Source organism: Sander lucioperca, chromosome 20 (assembly GCF_008315115.2).
Source record: "Sander lucioperca isolate FBNREF2018 chromosome 20, SLUC_FBN_1.2, whole genome shotgun sequence".
NCBI classification, from domain to species: domain Eukaryota; kingdom Metazoa; phylum Chordata; class Actinopteri; order Perciformes; family Percidae; genus Sander; species Sander lucioperca.
Window position 1 is genome coordinate 27182799 of NC_050192.1, and position 16499 is coordinate 27199297.

The following is a 16499-nucleotide window of genomic DNA, read 5'->3' on the forward strand; positions in this document are numbered from 1 at the left end:
CAAGTCATTCATTAATGCCTTCCTTTTCAAAGTAAAATACCTTCAATTTCAATAGCAGTTTAATAGGTAAAATACATTTCCTTTTGTTTGTCTTTTTTTTTTTAACAGTGTTTTGATAAGTGCTCTGTAAATTCTCGGCTAATTCAAAAGCTAACAAAATTAAGAATAACTTTATAGGAAACGGTATGAAGAGAAATCTATCATTTGGAAGAAAAAAATAAAACAAATCATTATATGCTCAACACTTGTGATATTCAAACTCCTTAAACCCGCTCTACCTTAAAACTCCGGGTGGTTTGACACAATGATTGCTTCCCTGCTCTGCCATCGTCATTAGCAGAAGAAATGCTTATCAACATTTTGCTGTAGCCCTCGCTACAAAGCCCCTTTCTAAGTCTGGCCCTTGTCCTTAACATTTAGCACAATCCAAAAATGTAACAAAAAGGTTCTTGTGGGCTTCTTACGATTAAGATTACACATGAAAGATACCTGATATCCTGGTGGATAATTTTGGAAACACATTTCTTCTGGTATTGAAAGAAAGGTTTAGTCGGAGATAGGGCTAGTATCGTTTAAAAAAAATGACGGTAGCAAAAGCAGTACCCTTAGTGATACCAATACCGATGGAGTTCTTTATTTGACATCTTTTTTTCTACTTGATTCGATGCCCGTCATGTGAATGGAAGCATTCCGTTTTGTAAAATGCCTCCACCGCTCCACCACTAGCTGCTGCTGTATTGGGCCAATCACACGTCACATTGAATCGAAGAGTGCTTGCGATGACCTAAAAAGATACCTTAAAGGTAGTGAGTTCCGTAACCCAGCCCTAGTCGGAGATTGTCCTTCCAAAAAGGGGCATCCGTAAGTAGAAGTGACACCTGAAATGACTCATGACACATTTTAACAAATTATAGTTCTAACTTGAGACATTTTTTTGATTGCAATGGCCGGGTTTGCACACACATTTCCTTCCTTATTTTAGACATACTGATAAATGAACTTGTGTTTTTCCACCCAAAATGGAAATTCTCAGGAAGCTAAGTTTTAAGCTTTATAATTAATTTTTTTAATATGTCGCCTACTTATTCTTACCTACCATACTTATTTAACAAGCGGCCTCAAGCCTCATGTCTAGCTCCTCATGCTGTAATAAAATAATTGTCTGCAACAAGAAGTTTTTTGTGCGTGTGCTTGTCGTGCCATGGTAACACATTTGGGTCACTGAACACAAGTTTTAATGGAGTGGAGAAGTGGCACCTTAAAGCGTCTCAAATTGAAATGGGACACTTCATAAGAGTGGACTACATTCACTAAGTCACACTGCTTGATTGCAATTTGGTGGGCTAACAAGCATGCAAATTATTAAATTATAGTTCATAACTCAGTTATTATTCTTTTACATCAAAAGATTTAATTATGTTTCAGGTCTTACTCAGATTATATAGTGAGTATATATATTTGTATCTAACCCAACATTCTCTAACACACATTTTGGACAAAGGCTGTTAAAGTGCTCATATTATGCTTTTTGGCTTTTCCCCTTTCCTTTATTGTGTTATATATCTTTTTGTTCACGTTATAGGTTTACAAAGTGAAAAAGCCCAAAGTCCCCCCCAAAGGGACTTACCATCTCCAACAGAAAACACTGTTCACAAACTGCTCCAAACAGCTCTACTGTAGTCCAGCCTTTACTTCAGAGACAAACGTTATAATGCTCGCCTAGCTGCTAGCGTGGCACACCCTCATACTCTGCTTCTGACTGGCTAGTAGTCCTTACCTAGGTACTGTCAGGGCACGCCCTCATACTCTGCTTCTGACTGGCTAGTAGTCCTTACCTAGGTACTGTCAGGGCACGCCCTCATACTCTGCTTCTGACTGGCTAGTAGTCCTTACCTAGGTCTGTCTGACTGTGGTGTAAGCACTGCTCTTGATATAGGAAGGAGCAGGCCACAGTAACAAATCTGCTTGTCTGTTACTTTAAAAACAACAGAGCAGAGGAAGATGCATTTATTTATACTGACTATACATACATATTAATTAACTTCATTATTTTATTATGATGACCCAGTTTCCTCTATATAGGTTTATAGATTGAGGGGAGAGGACGATGAGTTATGTAGCCTCTTGTGCTTCGCTGTAGTGGGTGAGTTGCCCTTGAGTAGTTTTCCAGCTGAAGTTGGCATGAAGATGTGCCTGTCAAGTGGACACAGATGGTCCGGTGGGACATCTAATGTACCAGTGAAACTAGATCTGCATTAAAACAAAGGCAGCACACGTAAGGCAAAAAAAGACAACTGCATTTCTTTATTTCTTGATGTGTATTGCTGTGGTTGTCCTAATTGGAGCTTTAGCTAATTTAAACATGTTTCCTTTTAATGTCAAGCATAAAGGTTGGCATAGAAAAGCAGAAGGATCTAAAGTGCTTAGTTTCAGGCCTTCATAGCACCAATCATTCAACTGGCTGAAGTGCTCTCGAACAAGACATACCTGCACGTATGTTGACTCTTGCTCTTGCTACTTCTTTAGTTTGTTTACTTTAGTTAGTTTGTCATTGCCAAGAGGTAATATTAGTTGGACTGTGTTGTATCATTGTATGTTGCGTTTCAAGTTAGTTCAACCTACACAAACCCACAAAAAACCACTAAGGAGCACTTGTTTGTAGAGGGTTGAAAGGCATTACTGTAAATTGAAGAAGAATGGTAGAAGAGGCAGATTAATAAAAAATGGACATGACAAAAACTGTTCTGCACAAAATCACTCCTGTAAGGCACTGAACATCATATTGTTTTTTATTGTAGGTCTGGAGTTTGAAACTTGGGTTATCTCTGCGTCGTTTAGGAATTCAACATCCAAGTTGTATTGTGTTGTGCTGCATGACACCATTAAAGTATGTAGGAAGAATACACAATAAGGATGCCTATTTTACCATAACTACAGTCACACAGCTGTTTTATTAAATCAAATGGCTAGTCAAATAAGATGTGACTGTTTTCCAAATGATAAACACCTCATTTGGTATTGCAACTCAGCGGTGCCTCCTTCTTTCTCATGGCTGCATACTGATGGCCTGTGGATAGGAGACGGAAACTATCAAATATTTACAGGCTCTGTGTCCCCTTGAGACCACCAGTGTCACCAGCTGCTAGGATCTCAGTGGGGAATCTGTTGCTGACTCATTGGTTACACGCTAATAAAGATTGAAATGCTAAGGTGGTTCTCAAACAAAGAACAGCAAATCTGCGTATGCTTAGGTTTGTCATGACACACTATATCGACTATGTCAACTACATTCACATACTTATTCATTATCCCCCAGTTTTATATTTATAGAAATAAACATTCACTCCATTAACTTCACTGAGCAGTTGGTTGTTGAGTGTCCAAATGATGTTTCTTTGTTTCCCGCTTTCCACCCCCGCACTGTCCCAGCCAAACTTTGAATTAAAACAGGGAACCTCTTTCAACCAGCTAACTTATGCAACGTTTGAGCTCAGTTCAGATTAGGGACTTGCAGCAGGCGGCAGCTTGTTGCCATCCACATTCTGTGGCCTCACTGACTTGCTTCCAGTTGCTTTTGATGGAGATTCCATTTGGATACTCAGACATTTGGACTTGGAAGCCCCGCAAGTGCTTTCAAACACATTTGATATCCAATGGCCGGTTGATCTCGCTGATGAAAGCTAGAGGGATCATTTTGGTTTTCTTTAAAAGGCATAAAAGCATGATTTTTTTCTGTTTTGTTTCTGTTTGAAAGAGTAACATAAAACCTAGTTAATATAAATATCAGGGGTGTCAATAAAAGTTATCATACTATACATACAGTATATGATATGAGATGTTATTTACCCACAATCGGTTACATTTATATCAACTCACAAAAATCAACTCAAATATAATTTGACAATTCTTTTTACTGAGCTCTTCCAGACATTTAAATGAAAAACAAACTAGTCTCTTAATAATAAAAAGAAAAAATATAAAGTGGGAAGTTCAAAACAAAGGTGCATTTTAAAGATGATAATATGTATCGATATCTTCACTTTGCATCGATGATTTTGGACCATTGATCATTGAAATGATATATCTTTCTAGATTGGTGCATCGTTACACCTCTAGTAAATATTGCAGATGTGATGAAAAGTTCTGCATCAATCTGGTCCACTTTGAGAGCAAAGTTAAGAGGCTAGATCTATGAAGAATCTGTGCTCTTGTAGATATGCCCAGTGCCTGCCCATAGCACTGGGTCTGCCTGAATTTACAGTAATTGGTTGTCTACTGAAAATGTGATACCGTAGGTTACCTGGAGAATGATGGTGGACTAAGCATGCCTTTATGCTGTTGTGTTTTTTGTTACAGGTTTCGAGAGAGGGAAGGAGGACCTCTTGTCTCTGCCTTTGAAAGAGGACTCACATTCCATATCTAAGAGCAAGGTATGAAAAATCACTCCACTGAGTTGATGTTTTATGATGGCAGGGTAGGAGCAATTTGGGTGCTTCGGTTTGCACGTGTTGACCAGAGAATATGGGAATTACTGCATGTCTTTCTTCTTTCCTTTCCCAGTCTTGCCTCAGGCCTAAGATAGCCCACATTGAGATGACTCACACTCATCATATACTGTACACACATCCAACATTTATCAACTACAATTCAGACTGCTTTCAAGTGAGCTCAGTGTGGGGGAGGCTCGTCTGCTCTAGTGTATCTGTCGAGTTCCACAATCAAATATGTTTGTCAGTGCAAGTGTGGGTGTCTGAGTCTCCTTCTGAGGCACAGCAAAGACACTTTCATCACACAGGAATCCTATTAAAAATGTGTTATGACGTTGTGAAGTATGAAGACATGTTAACAGGATCAGCATTTCAGAGAACCAAAAGCTGTCGTCTGTCAGCAAGGCTTCCCAAAACCAAGACGAGATTTTTTTTTTTCAATCTTTAGATTGTGCTATCAAGAACAGCGACACCATCTTAGAAACACTATGGAAAAGCAGAATTGAGTCTAGGTCACATTTCCATCAATCTTCACAGCAATAAAAGCAGTCTCAGCCAAAGGAAACTGTGTGGCAATACAAAGTAGAAGAAGGATTTGAGAGAGAAGATTTTAGCTTTAGCGCTTGTTACCGTGTACTTTTGACCTTTGTCTAACCCTGCCTGTGGCCATTTAAGGCCTTAAGTAGCCCTGCTTTAGGTCACACCCCCAGTGTCTGTCCACTTTAAATCGCTCCAATTGGCTTGTGAAAGGAGCTGGCAGAGACACACGTGTACTGGCATTTATAGGCTTGAGTACTGAGCTAAGTTTGGGCTACCAGCGAAACAAACAAACTCGAGAGGAAAGAGAAAACAATACGTAATGTCATTTCAGTAGACTCTGTTGATTGTTTTATTGGCGGTAATGGATTAGTCATGAAGAGGGAACACTTTGTCGGCAAGATTATATTTAAATTATTTAGTGTATGACTTTATTCTGAGCCCTTTTATACAGAGTAGGCTGCACATGTTTCGAAACACAAATCCTCACAGGAGAGCTGCGGTTATAACCATCAGACAATGATTGAGTAGTGTTTTCTCAGCTCAACATGGCAGATGAACGAATGGGAGATAGATATATATATACATATATATTTAATATTTAAAGATATTAAGTTGAGAAATAATAGAGATATTGATCTCCCCCCCCCCCCATCCCCCACCCCTCCCTGTGTGTTCAGTCTGAAACAAAGCTGTACAATGGCTCAGACAAGGATGTGTCGACATCCGGAGGAAAGCTCACCAAGAAAGAGTCCCTCAAGGTAAGTGAGCTAAATCAGCCTATAGTCAGGTTTTGTGTATCCGGACACGAATTCTGAAGGCAGGCATAATGAGTGTTAAAGATACCTTTATATGGAGTTACATTTAATCGCTGATGCATGCTGTGCACGTCGTTTCACACTGTGTTAACTCGTGTCATTGGAGTCAATAGTCAATATGCATGAAATACTGTATATTATGTAGGCTGAATTTTCATATTGTGCACCAATGTCACCACAATACAGGCTAGGCAAAATGCAGCAGATACCTCACTCTGCAGTCAGAAGGTACCAGCTGTTATGTAACAGGAACACACAGGAGTGTCATTCCACTTTTATTATTTGCTGCCAAATGGGATTCAGCGAGAAAGCAAGTGTGGAATGTTAACATTCACTCTTGTGTGAATTGTATTCTTAGCTATTATCCGTCTCTCTGTGCTCCGTGTAGGTGCAGAAGAAAAACTACAGGGAAGAAAAGAAGAGGGCAACCAAGGAGCTGCTCAGCACCATCACTGATCCCTCTGTCATCGTCATGGCCGACTGGCTAAAGGTGGGAGTGTCTTTGCATTTCTTGATTGCACAATATGCTATGACTATCATATAATGGAATACTATTAAATGCATTCATTTTATTGCCTAATTTGAAGGCCTTAGCTTATCTGACAGTTATCTGTATTTGATCCAGATCCGTGGCACTCTGAAGAGCTGGACCAAGCTGTGGTGTGTGCTGAAACCAGGCGTCCTGCTCATCTATAAAACCCACAAAAATGGCCAGTGGGTGGGAACGGTGCTGCTCAACGCCTGCGAGCTCATCGAGAGGCCCTCTAAGAAGGACGGCTTCTGCTTCAAGCTCTTCCACCCGCTGGAGCAGTCCATCTGGGCCGTCAAGGTGATACAGGATTCACAGCCAGCAGTGACTCTCAGGAGCACTGTGAAGCATTTAGAGAGCACGTTCCAGGCTGGGGAAATTGGGGGATAGGAGAAATCCTCTGGGCAAATTGGGATATATCAGGGAATTTTACAAATGGCAAATATCCCAAGAACATCCAAAAATGTATTCCACAACTTATTCTTTTTATTTAAGAGTGGTGTTCAGTAGTAGAGAAAACCAGACACCTGAAAACATCAACAATCAAGTTAGAACGAATATATACAAGCAATGCAAGCGATCTGACTCATAATTAGAGGCAGAGAAGTCATGGAAACTAATAAAAGTGTCAGCCATTGAACAGAGTCCAAGCTACTTCTGTGACTAAATGAAAAAAACTGTGAAGGATCAAAAAATCAGTTAGTGCAAAAAGGAAGCAAGTGGTGAGTGAAATCTGGCTCGCTGATAGAATGCTCTGCCTGAGTATTAATGGTAACATTAAGCAGAGTTTTCACCACTGGAAAAAGGACACTTCATTAAAACTTCTCTTCCTCTACCATACGCTGTTTGGCCTAATTCCACAGCACTATGTTCAGTTATGTAAAAGTTGCCCCTTATATGCGATTCCAAGTTTATATCATGAAACTACAGTAGCTTTCCTCTCTCCTCCTCTCTTTCCTAATTTAATATCAGCTTTTAGCTCACAGACAGTTTCCTTGAACAAATATGAGGAAGTCCAAGGCAGGTCTCTGAATTCTGACATGTTTTCCAGTTTGAGATAGAGGGATATTTCAACACAGGGAATGCAGAGGGCTGTTTAATGTACTCTCCACATTAGAATGACAGGAATCAAGATGAAAATCTGTGACATTGGCATGTAAAGGAATAGTTCCACATTTTAGGAAATATGTAACGTGTATTGTTTTTCTTGCTGAGAGTTAGATGAGACGTTTGAAACCATTTCCATGTCTGTACTGTAAAAAAAAAAACAGCAGCCGTTCAGCTTACACTGGTAACAGGGAAACAGCCAGCCGGAGTTGGTCCTAAGGTAACAAAATCCACCTACCATCACCAACTTCCACATTATATCTTGTTTTCTTTTATCCGTACAAAAACCAAAGTGTAATTAAAGCTGCAAGCAGCGATGGACGGGCCCTCGCTCCTCTGCGCGCGTCGGGGTCACCGGCGGTCGCCGCTCCTTGCGACCGTGCATTTGCGCGGCACTCAGACACCACAAATCGTCACCAATGAAGAAGCAACTCTCTGCTGAGTTCAATGACACCTCACACAAGACTCTTCCTTAAATGGGTCACCAGTTATAAAAAGGGGCGTGGCTAAATTATAGGGGCCGGGTCAACCATCACCAATTAAAAAGGAAGTCTCTGCTGAGTTCAATGATACCTCACACAAGGGTCTACCTTAATCGGTTCAAATGTTATGAAAGGCGGCGTGGCTTAAGCATAGGGGGCGGGGCAAAACATCACCAATGAAGAAGGAACTCTCTGCTGAGTTCATTGATACCTCACACAATGGTCAACCTTAAATCGTTCAAATGTTATGAAAGGGGGCGTGGCTTAACCATAGGGGGCGGGCCTAACCATCACCAATGAAGAAGCAACTCTCTGCTGAGTTCACTGATACCTCACACAATGGTCAACCTTAAATCGTTCAAATGTTATGAAAGGGGGCGTGGCTTAAGCATAGGGGGCGGGCCAAACCATCACCAATGAAGAAGGAACTCTCTGCTGAGTTCAATGACACCTCACACAAGACTCTACCTTAAACGGTACAAATGTTATGAAAGGGGGCGTGGCCTGAGTAAGTGGGCGTGGTTATATTATAGGGGCCGGCTCATTATCACATGTAGACCACACATTCTAAGTTTCATGTAAATCGGATGATGTTTGTCATATAAGGCGCATTTCCTGTTGCCAGCGGGGGGCGCTATGACCATAAGTCAAATATGGCCTGTAGGTGTCCTCAGGCCTGGACCCTTGTCAATCTTGAGAATTTTCGGGCAGATACGACAACGTACACTCAAGTTACAACAATTTATTTGTTCATCGCTCAACACTCAAAATGGCCGCCACGCCACGCCCACACCGTCAGACGAAAAGTTTTTCTTTTAATAACTTTTCATCTTTAAGGTGTTGGGATGATAGTGACCAAGTTTGAAGTACATCGGATGAAATCTCTAGGAGGAGTTCGTTAAAGTATAGCACCTTGACTTTTAGGCCTACTTCCTGTTGCCACTAGGGGGCGCTATGACTTTAAGTAAATATCGGCCTTTATTTGTCCTCAGGGTTGGACTCTTATGAATCCTGAAAAGTTTCGAGCCAATCGGACAATGTACACTCGAGTTACACCCACTTCCTGTTTCGGCGGCGAAACGCACAAAATGGCCGCCCCGCCACGGCCATGCCCTATGACGAAAAGTTTTTCTTTTAACAACTTTTCATCTTTAATGTCTTAAGATGGCACAGACCGAATTTGAACTTGATCGGATGAAATCTCTAGGAGGAGTTCGTTAAAGTACGACATGTGGAAATGGCCAAAATCGCACTAATTTCGAACTTTGAAATCAAAATGGCGGACTTCCTGTTGGGCTTAGGGTATGGCTTCAATGACGTTTTTTGTACATCTTGACATGATACATATGTGTACCAAGTTTCGTGAGTCTACGTTAAACGCACTGCAGGGGCTCAATTTTTTTAACATTGTAGGGGGCGCTAGCGAGCCATTTTTGCGCGCATATTCACGAAACCCTTAAAATACGTAAATTTTCACCAGACTTGATGCGACCGCCAAATTTGGTGAGTTTTTGAATATGTTAAGCCCCTCAAAAAGCCAATTCATTTGCCGGGAAAATAATAATTCCTTCAGTTTCAATAGGGCCTTCGCCGCTGTCGGCGCTCGGGCCCTAATAATGACAATTTTGAGTTTTATGGGGGTTATGTGCCAGACTATTTCTTGGCCAGGCACTGTTACTTCCTGGAGGAAATATTCCTGTACATAACGTCTTGCTGCAGTGTATGCTAAACTAAGCTAAGCTAAGCTAAGCGGCTGCTGGCTGTAGCTTTATACATGACAAAGTTACATACAAACAGAGAGTGGTATCGATCTTCTGACCTAACTCTCAGCTGATAAGTATATTTCCCAATATGTTGAACTATTCCTTTAAATATGCAACATATTATTGTATATAACCTTATAATAATCCCATTATTTTTATAATTAATAATAGATTGATCAGTGGAAAGGTAGAGAAGGAGAACACTGCCAAAGGCTCGTTACGCAGGGTGAATTTAAATGCAGCCTGTGTTGCTCTCCAGAGATAATAAGGGGGAAAGATCTTTCATTACATAGTCCTTTGTCCACTACACTTTAAATGGTTAAACAGATGTAGATGCTAGCTGTATAATTAGGAGCTCATGTTTGTTTTATTTAGGACAGACACAAAATTATACATGCAGCCAGCAATTTTGATATTTGGCAGCACACATTTTTCACAAGTTCCTGTGTTTTCAGCTGTGTTCGTCATCCACTCCATCTGTGATTTGGTATTCGTCACTGACCTTGCATTGCATGTGTTTCCCCTTTTGTTGGTGCTTTGAAAAGGCTTGAATCACAATTGGTGATGTGTATTTTAGATTAAAGCGTTGTGCTCTCCCCATCGTCCTCTTCACTTCTGAAATAAACACTTCACTCATTCAGCTTATGTCCCCTCTCATAGTTCATTTGCATAATGACATACTCAAGGGGTCGAGATTTCCTCTATTTGCACATATAAATGACGCAGGACTGACAACAGAAACACAAACTCTGCTGGTGAAACGAGGCAACCACAGAGGACCTCATAAAAACCGTCTCAAATGAAAAGAGACAAAGATCAAAATGACTAATGGACTATCAATACACTGACTGATGTGTAACGTGTTTCCTGTTGTCATCAGGGTCCTAAAGGAGAAGCCGTTGGCTCCATCACTCAGCCATTACCCAGCAGCCACCTCATCTGCCGTGCTGCCTCTGAGTCTGATGGTAAGAGACAGGCTGTCACTCACACTTCAGCTATTTGTCTGAGTCTTGTCAGTAGCCGCTTGCATTAAATAATAGAAATAAATCCATAAATTGGCATCACATTGTTATCAGCCACATCATTGAAAGCAAGATCAGTATTGGTTCAAGTCATGTGTGGGAGTGACACTATTCTTAATCCTTGTTATTGTTAACCACTTCATTATCTTAATATAGGCATGTCTGAACTACCTGACCTGTTTTACAGCTTTTTATATGCTGATATTGGTGGGGAAATATCAGGTATTCAAATGGGCATCAGAAAACAATACACATCTACAGAGTAAGCAGGTGTTTTCTAGGTCATTTAGACAGCCGAAATGGAAACCCCTCACACTGTGCACTCTCCTGCCTGCTTGTTTGTCTCCACCGACTGATATACTTAAAACAGTGTTAGCTTTACATGGCAGTGCCTGAGCACAGTTGGAAAAATGTAAATTAAAAGAAAATAATTTTTTACTCTTTTAGTTTTAAATCCCAATTGTGAAAATTGTTTTAAAGAAAGAGTTAGCTAGTTTGGGAAATTGGGCCGATATAAAGTTTGAGTAGAACTAAACCAGAACAGATATGATTCATGTAGGGACAGTCAGCAGAGTGCTTTGATGCTAGCATGGCTGTCTTGCTAGTTGCGCTTTGCCAGACCTTCTTCCACAGCGCCGCGGAGTAAGTCTGCTGTATCATCATTCGGGATGGGATAAAACTCTCTGGTTTATTGCATTTCTTTAATATCATATCGTCTTGGGCATCTAGCACGAGATACCCGGTCCTCTCATAATAGATATCTAGCACTATAATTCATCGATTATAGGGCTATATGCATATAAAACATTACATTTTTTATTTCTATACATTTTATATATATATATATATATATATATCTATATATATATATATCTATATATATATATATATATCTATATATATATATATATATATATATAGATATAGATATATATATATAGATATATATATATACACACACACACACATATACAGGACAGACAAAAGTGATTAAAATGCACCAGACCATGACCAAGAATTGTGGGTTATGCACAGGTAAATGCACATTGCAGTGAGGCTCAACTTACAGACCATATGCTTTAAATCTGTATTCTCTACAACGTACAATGCGGACTCACCTTCTCGTCTTTTTTGTCTGTGTATGCTGACATGAAGGTGCCCGGGGGATCTGCAATCTCAGTTTATCAGCAGCCATCCTGAGAGCTCCGCCTCTAAACAGTGGCAGCTGGTCGGGGGGGTGGGGTTGTGGTTAAAATTTTTGATTATTTACTTTTCTGCATCAGCCATACTCTTTCAAGAGAGAATCATGATGCCTTTAAGAATTTCTCCCACCCCTATTGACTTGTTCTATTAGTATTTTCCCCAATACTGGTAATGGTTAATACAAATCGCAACAGACACATGGAGGTGTGGGACCTTTTTTTTCTTTTGGGCTTCTAAAGGGGGAAGAAACAGAAATGTTTGAGAAGCCCTGTAGAAACCATTACACAGAGTTGTCTGTTGTCTGTGAGTGAATGGTGAACTAGTGAATGCTCATCTTGTCTCTGTCCATGGTGCTGAAACATCCAATCTTGTCTCTCCCTGTCTGAGTCTCTCTCCATGGTTCTGGAATAGTCAAATAGGTACCAAAATCACTTGCTATTTTCTACCATTGTGCACAATATTTACTTTCCTTCATTTTATTAACGTTTATGTTTCATTTAAGTTGTATGCACTGTATATGAAAAAATACCATCATAAACGAGTCCAAGCAAGCTTTCATCCAACAATTTGGCTTACATTTCTGAGTATAATTCAGTCCTTTCTGGTTTTCATTGCAGTTGCAATATAGTTTGCCATCTATAATGATATAAATGTCAAATTGAGAAGGATTTTAAAAATGCTGCATGTCAAATTGAACCAATCCTGGAATGGGACCAGGGGTGATTGTGGGTAAAAGTCACAATTACTTATAAAAACCTTTTGACCAAAACCTTTTTACTCAATATTAATAGAAGGATGATGAACTAACAGCGAAGCCTGAAAATAAATGCTGCATGGCAGTGAGTTTCCTGATCAGTCTGAATGTCCTCCCCAGGTCGATGTTGGATGGATGCCTTGGAGCTGGCCCTGAAGTGCTCCAGCCTGCTGAAGAGGACCATGATCCGCGAGGGGAAAGAGGACATGAGCACAGTAGCCACTGGCGGAGAACACTCCATCAATTTCTACAGCCTCCTCAGAGCCCACAACATCCATGGTTTCCAGTGAGTAGGAAATAAAACCAAAGCTACAACTCCATTACTCCCCTAAACCTTTAAGCTACCAGCCAATTTTCAAATCTGTCTTACCACCCAATCCGCCCATTCTCCAGGTTCAATGACAGTGACCATTTGAAAGACCCAGATCTGTACTCGGACAAGTCAGACCGGGAGGGTGAACAGGACCACGAGGAGTCGGACCCAGAAGGCCTGGAGAAGAGTGAGGAGAGCGACAGCGACACGTCAGAGCGTCAAGACGACTCATACCTCGACATGGACCCTAATGAACACCTGCGGGAAACCCCATACCTGGAGCAGTCCCATGAGGAACTTGGAGAGGTAGGGGACAAAGATGTTTTCATACAGAGCTTTTAATAAGAAATGTAGATCAAGTGAGATTGCAGCATTACACCATATTCTCATAGGATTTCTTACAACTTTTTTTTTATCTTTCATTTGAATTAAAACTTCAGCTAAAAGCTATTTTGTTATAAAGTTTCATGCATAATGAGGAGAAATTAGCATGCTCCTCTGCTGCGGCTATTAAGAAAGCTATAACATGAACAGGCTTTGATCTGTGTGGGTTTGGTGTGTGTGCGTGCGTGCGTGCGTGTGTGTGTGCAAGAGACTGCGAGGATCTTGACAGCTTACTAATTAAAACACCTACTGAAGCAGAGGCAAAATGTTTATACTTAGGCGCTAATTAAATCCTCATTTTGCAAACCAGTTGCACAAACAGTCACATAAAACGTTAAGCATGTGGAGACTCGTGCACCAATGTGAATGTTTCTGAGCATTTTAAGATGTATGCAGTATTATTGCAGGCTACAGTGCCTGACAAAAGTCTTGTCGCTTATCTAAGTTGTAGGAACAACAAATAATAACTTGACTTGTAGTTGATCAATTGGAATCAGAAATGGCTTATATGAAAGGCAAAGGCTTCTGGATTATGCTTATTATACCAAAATAAAGTTTTGTATCATTCATTGAGTTTTATCATTGAATTAGGACAGAAAGGTCAGATTTGGCTTGGACAAAAGTCTTGTCGTGTCTTTATATGATTCAACCAATCACAGATTAGAGTTTCACCTGTGACAAATACTGTAATTAACACATTCCTGGGTGTGTATAAAAAGAACTCCAGCACACCAGACCTTCATGTGAAGTGCAACCTGACCTCTCACAACATGCCAAAGATTCAACCACAGACCAAAGTGCTGATCATCAAGAGCCTGAAGACCAAGTCTGCTGCTGAGGTGGCAGACATCTTCAATGTATCCAAACGTCAAGTGGAAAGGATAAGAAAAAGATTTGAAGAAACTGGTGAAGTTCATGACAAGTCCAGGTCAGGCAGACCCCGTAAGACAACTGTTCGAGGGGACCGTTTGTTGCTTCGACAGTCCAGGGCCAGCCCTTGGCTGGCCACCAGAAACCCCTGTATCTATAACAACAGTTTGTCGAATTCTCTCACGCAGTGGTCTCCATGGCCGAATTAGTGCTCACAAACCAGCATTAAACAGAAGACAACTAAAAAAGTGTGTTGCATTTGCAAAGGCCCACAGCTTGGTGAAAGGATGGACAGTGAAAAAGTGGCAGAAGGTTGATTTTTCTGATGAATCATCCATTGAACTGCATCCCAATTGCTGCAAATACTGCAGAAGACCTGTTGGAACCTGCATGGACCCAAGATTCACCCAGAAAACAGTCAAGTTTGGTGGAGGAAAAATCATGGTTTGGGGTTACATGCAGTATGGGGGTGTGCGAGAGATCTGCAGAGTGGATGGCAACATCAACAGCCTGAAGTATCAACAAATTATTGCTGCCCATTACATTCCAAACCACAAGAGAGGGCAAATTCTTCAGCAGGATGGCGCTCCTTGTCATACTTCAGCCTCCACATCAAAGTTCCTGAAAGCGAAGAAGGTCAAGGTGCTCCAGGATTGGCCAGCCCAGTCACCAGACATGAACATTATTGAGCATGTCTGGGGTAAGATAAAGGAGGAGGCTTGGAAGATGAAACCAACGAATATTGATGAACTCTGGGAGTCCTGCAAGACTGCTTTCTTTGCTATTCCAGATGACTTCATCAATACGTTATTTGAGTCATTGCCGAGACGTATGAATGTAGTCCTCCAAGCTCATTTTCTTTTTCCCAAGGCACCATGACTTTACGTATGCTCTGATGTTATTGTAGCATGTTTGTGTATTCACAATAAAGTATAATTTCTACCGTACATTACTGTATTTTTGTATGCGACAAGACTTTTGTCCAAGCCAAATCTGACCTTTCTGTCCTAATTCAATGATAAAACTCAATGAATGATACAAAACTTTATTTTGGTATAATAAGCATAATCCAGAAGCCTTTGCCTTTCATGTAAGCCATTTCTGATTCCAATTGATCAACTACAAGTCAAGTTATTATTTGTTGTTCCTACAACTTAGATAAGAGACAAGACTTTTGTCAGGCACTGTACATGTAGGAAAAATACATAACTTATTTTCCCTTGCGTGTGTCTCCTTCTCCAGGCTGGCGAGGCTGCCCAGACAGAGACGGTATCAGAGGAGAATAAATCTCTGATCTGGACTCTGCTGAAGCAGGTGCGACCTGGCATGGATCTGTCCAAGGTGGTGCTGCCCACCTTCATCCTGGAGCCAAGGTCCTTTCTGGACAAACTCTCTGACTACTACTACCACGCAGATTTCCTGTCAGAGTAAGCCCTTGCCTCTCACTTTCTGTTTGTCCCAAAGACTTTTTAAAGAAATAGAAATAATAGATAAAATCTGCCTTTCAGCTCTTCTAAATTGTACTTATTAAAGAGTCTGGTTGGTTTAATATGTACACTAAAGTTTACTCTAAAATCTCAAACAGACTTGAATACTTCCTTAACTAAGGTTCTTTTTTTGCCATGTGCAGTACAACAAGGACTTACAATTGGGGGGAAAGTACACTTTTTGCAAAAAGTATCTAATTAAATACACATATCAGATGATTGTTTATGGTCCTTTTTCTTCTCTAGCAATGGAATATTTTGGTATTTTACCAAGTGTCCCCAGTTGTTTTATTTAGCATTTAACATCAGAATACATATCTTGGTTTATTTTCACTAATTTACCAGTGAGTATTTGGTGTTTGTAATGTCAATAGTTGAAGTTGAGTGACCGATTGTTCTATAAAATGTGACATATGGACACTTCCATTGAATGTGTCAGACTGTCAGAAGAAAGCATATTCAGGGTGTCTTCGCTTACTGTGAAGAAGTTCTGTGGGTACTTTAGTGCACGGTGACAAGTAGAGAAAGACTGTGAGATATTCAAGATCATTTTGTAATAGCAGATTGCACAGAGTTCTACCCTCTGAGTTAAACAGCATGTGTTATAGAGGGGCGACTTAGGACTGTTGGTTTCATTCTCAGGGCTGCAATCGAAGAGAACGCTTACAACCGGATGAAGAAGGTGGTGAAGTGGTACATCTCTGGATTTTACAAAAAGCCAAAGGTCAGAAGAATGGACATGT

General features: G+C 40.6%; 1 protein-coding gene across 17 annotated transcripts in view; it reads left to right on the plus strand.

The window, feature by feature from the left end:
* Window positions 1-16499, plus strand: part of osbpl8 (oxysterol binding protein-like 8) — a 94657-nt gene that overhangs the window by 66547 nt on the left and 11611 nt on the right. For 15 of the 17 annotated variants that reach the window (XM_035996068.1, XM_035996067.1, XM_035996076.1 and 12 more), the window contains 9 exons: window positions 4357-4430; window positions 5705-5785; window positions 6231-6332; window positions 6468-6671; window positions 10604-10688; window positions 12823-12988; window positions 13096-13321; window positions 15512-15696; window positions 16399-16480. In XM_035996068.1, the coding sequence (XP_035851961.1) occupies window positions 4357-4430; window positions 5705-5785; window positions 6231-6332; window positions 6468-6671; window positions 10604-10688; window positions 12823-12988; window positions 13096-13321; window positions 15512-15696; window positions 16399-16480 (1205 nt within the window). The remainder of the gene's footprint in view (window positions 1-4356; window positions 4431-5704; window positions 5786-6230; window positions 6333-6467; window positions 6672-10603; window positions 10689-12822; window positions 12989-13095; window positions 13322-15511; window positions 15697-16398; window positions 16481-16499) is intronic. The other 2 variants (XM_035996071.1, XM_035996081.1) reach the window with 1 other exon arrangement.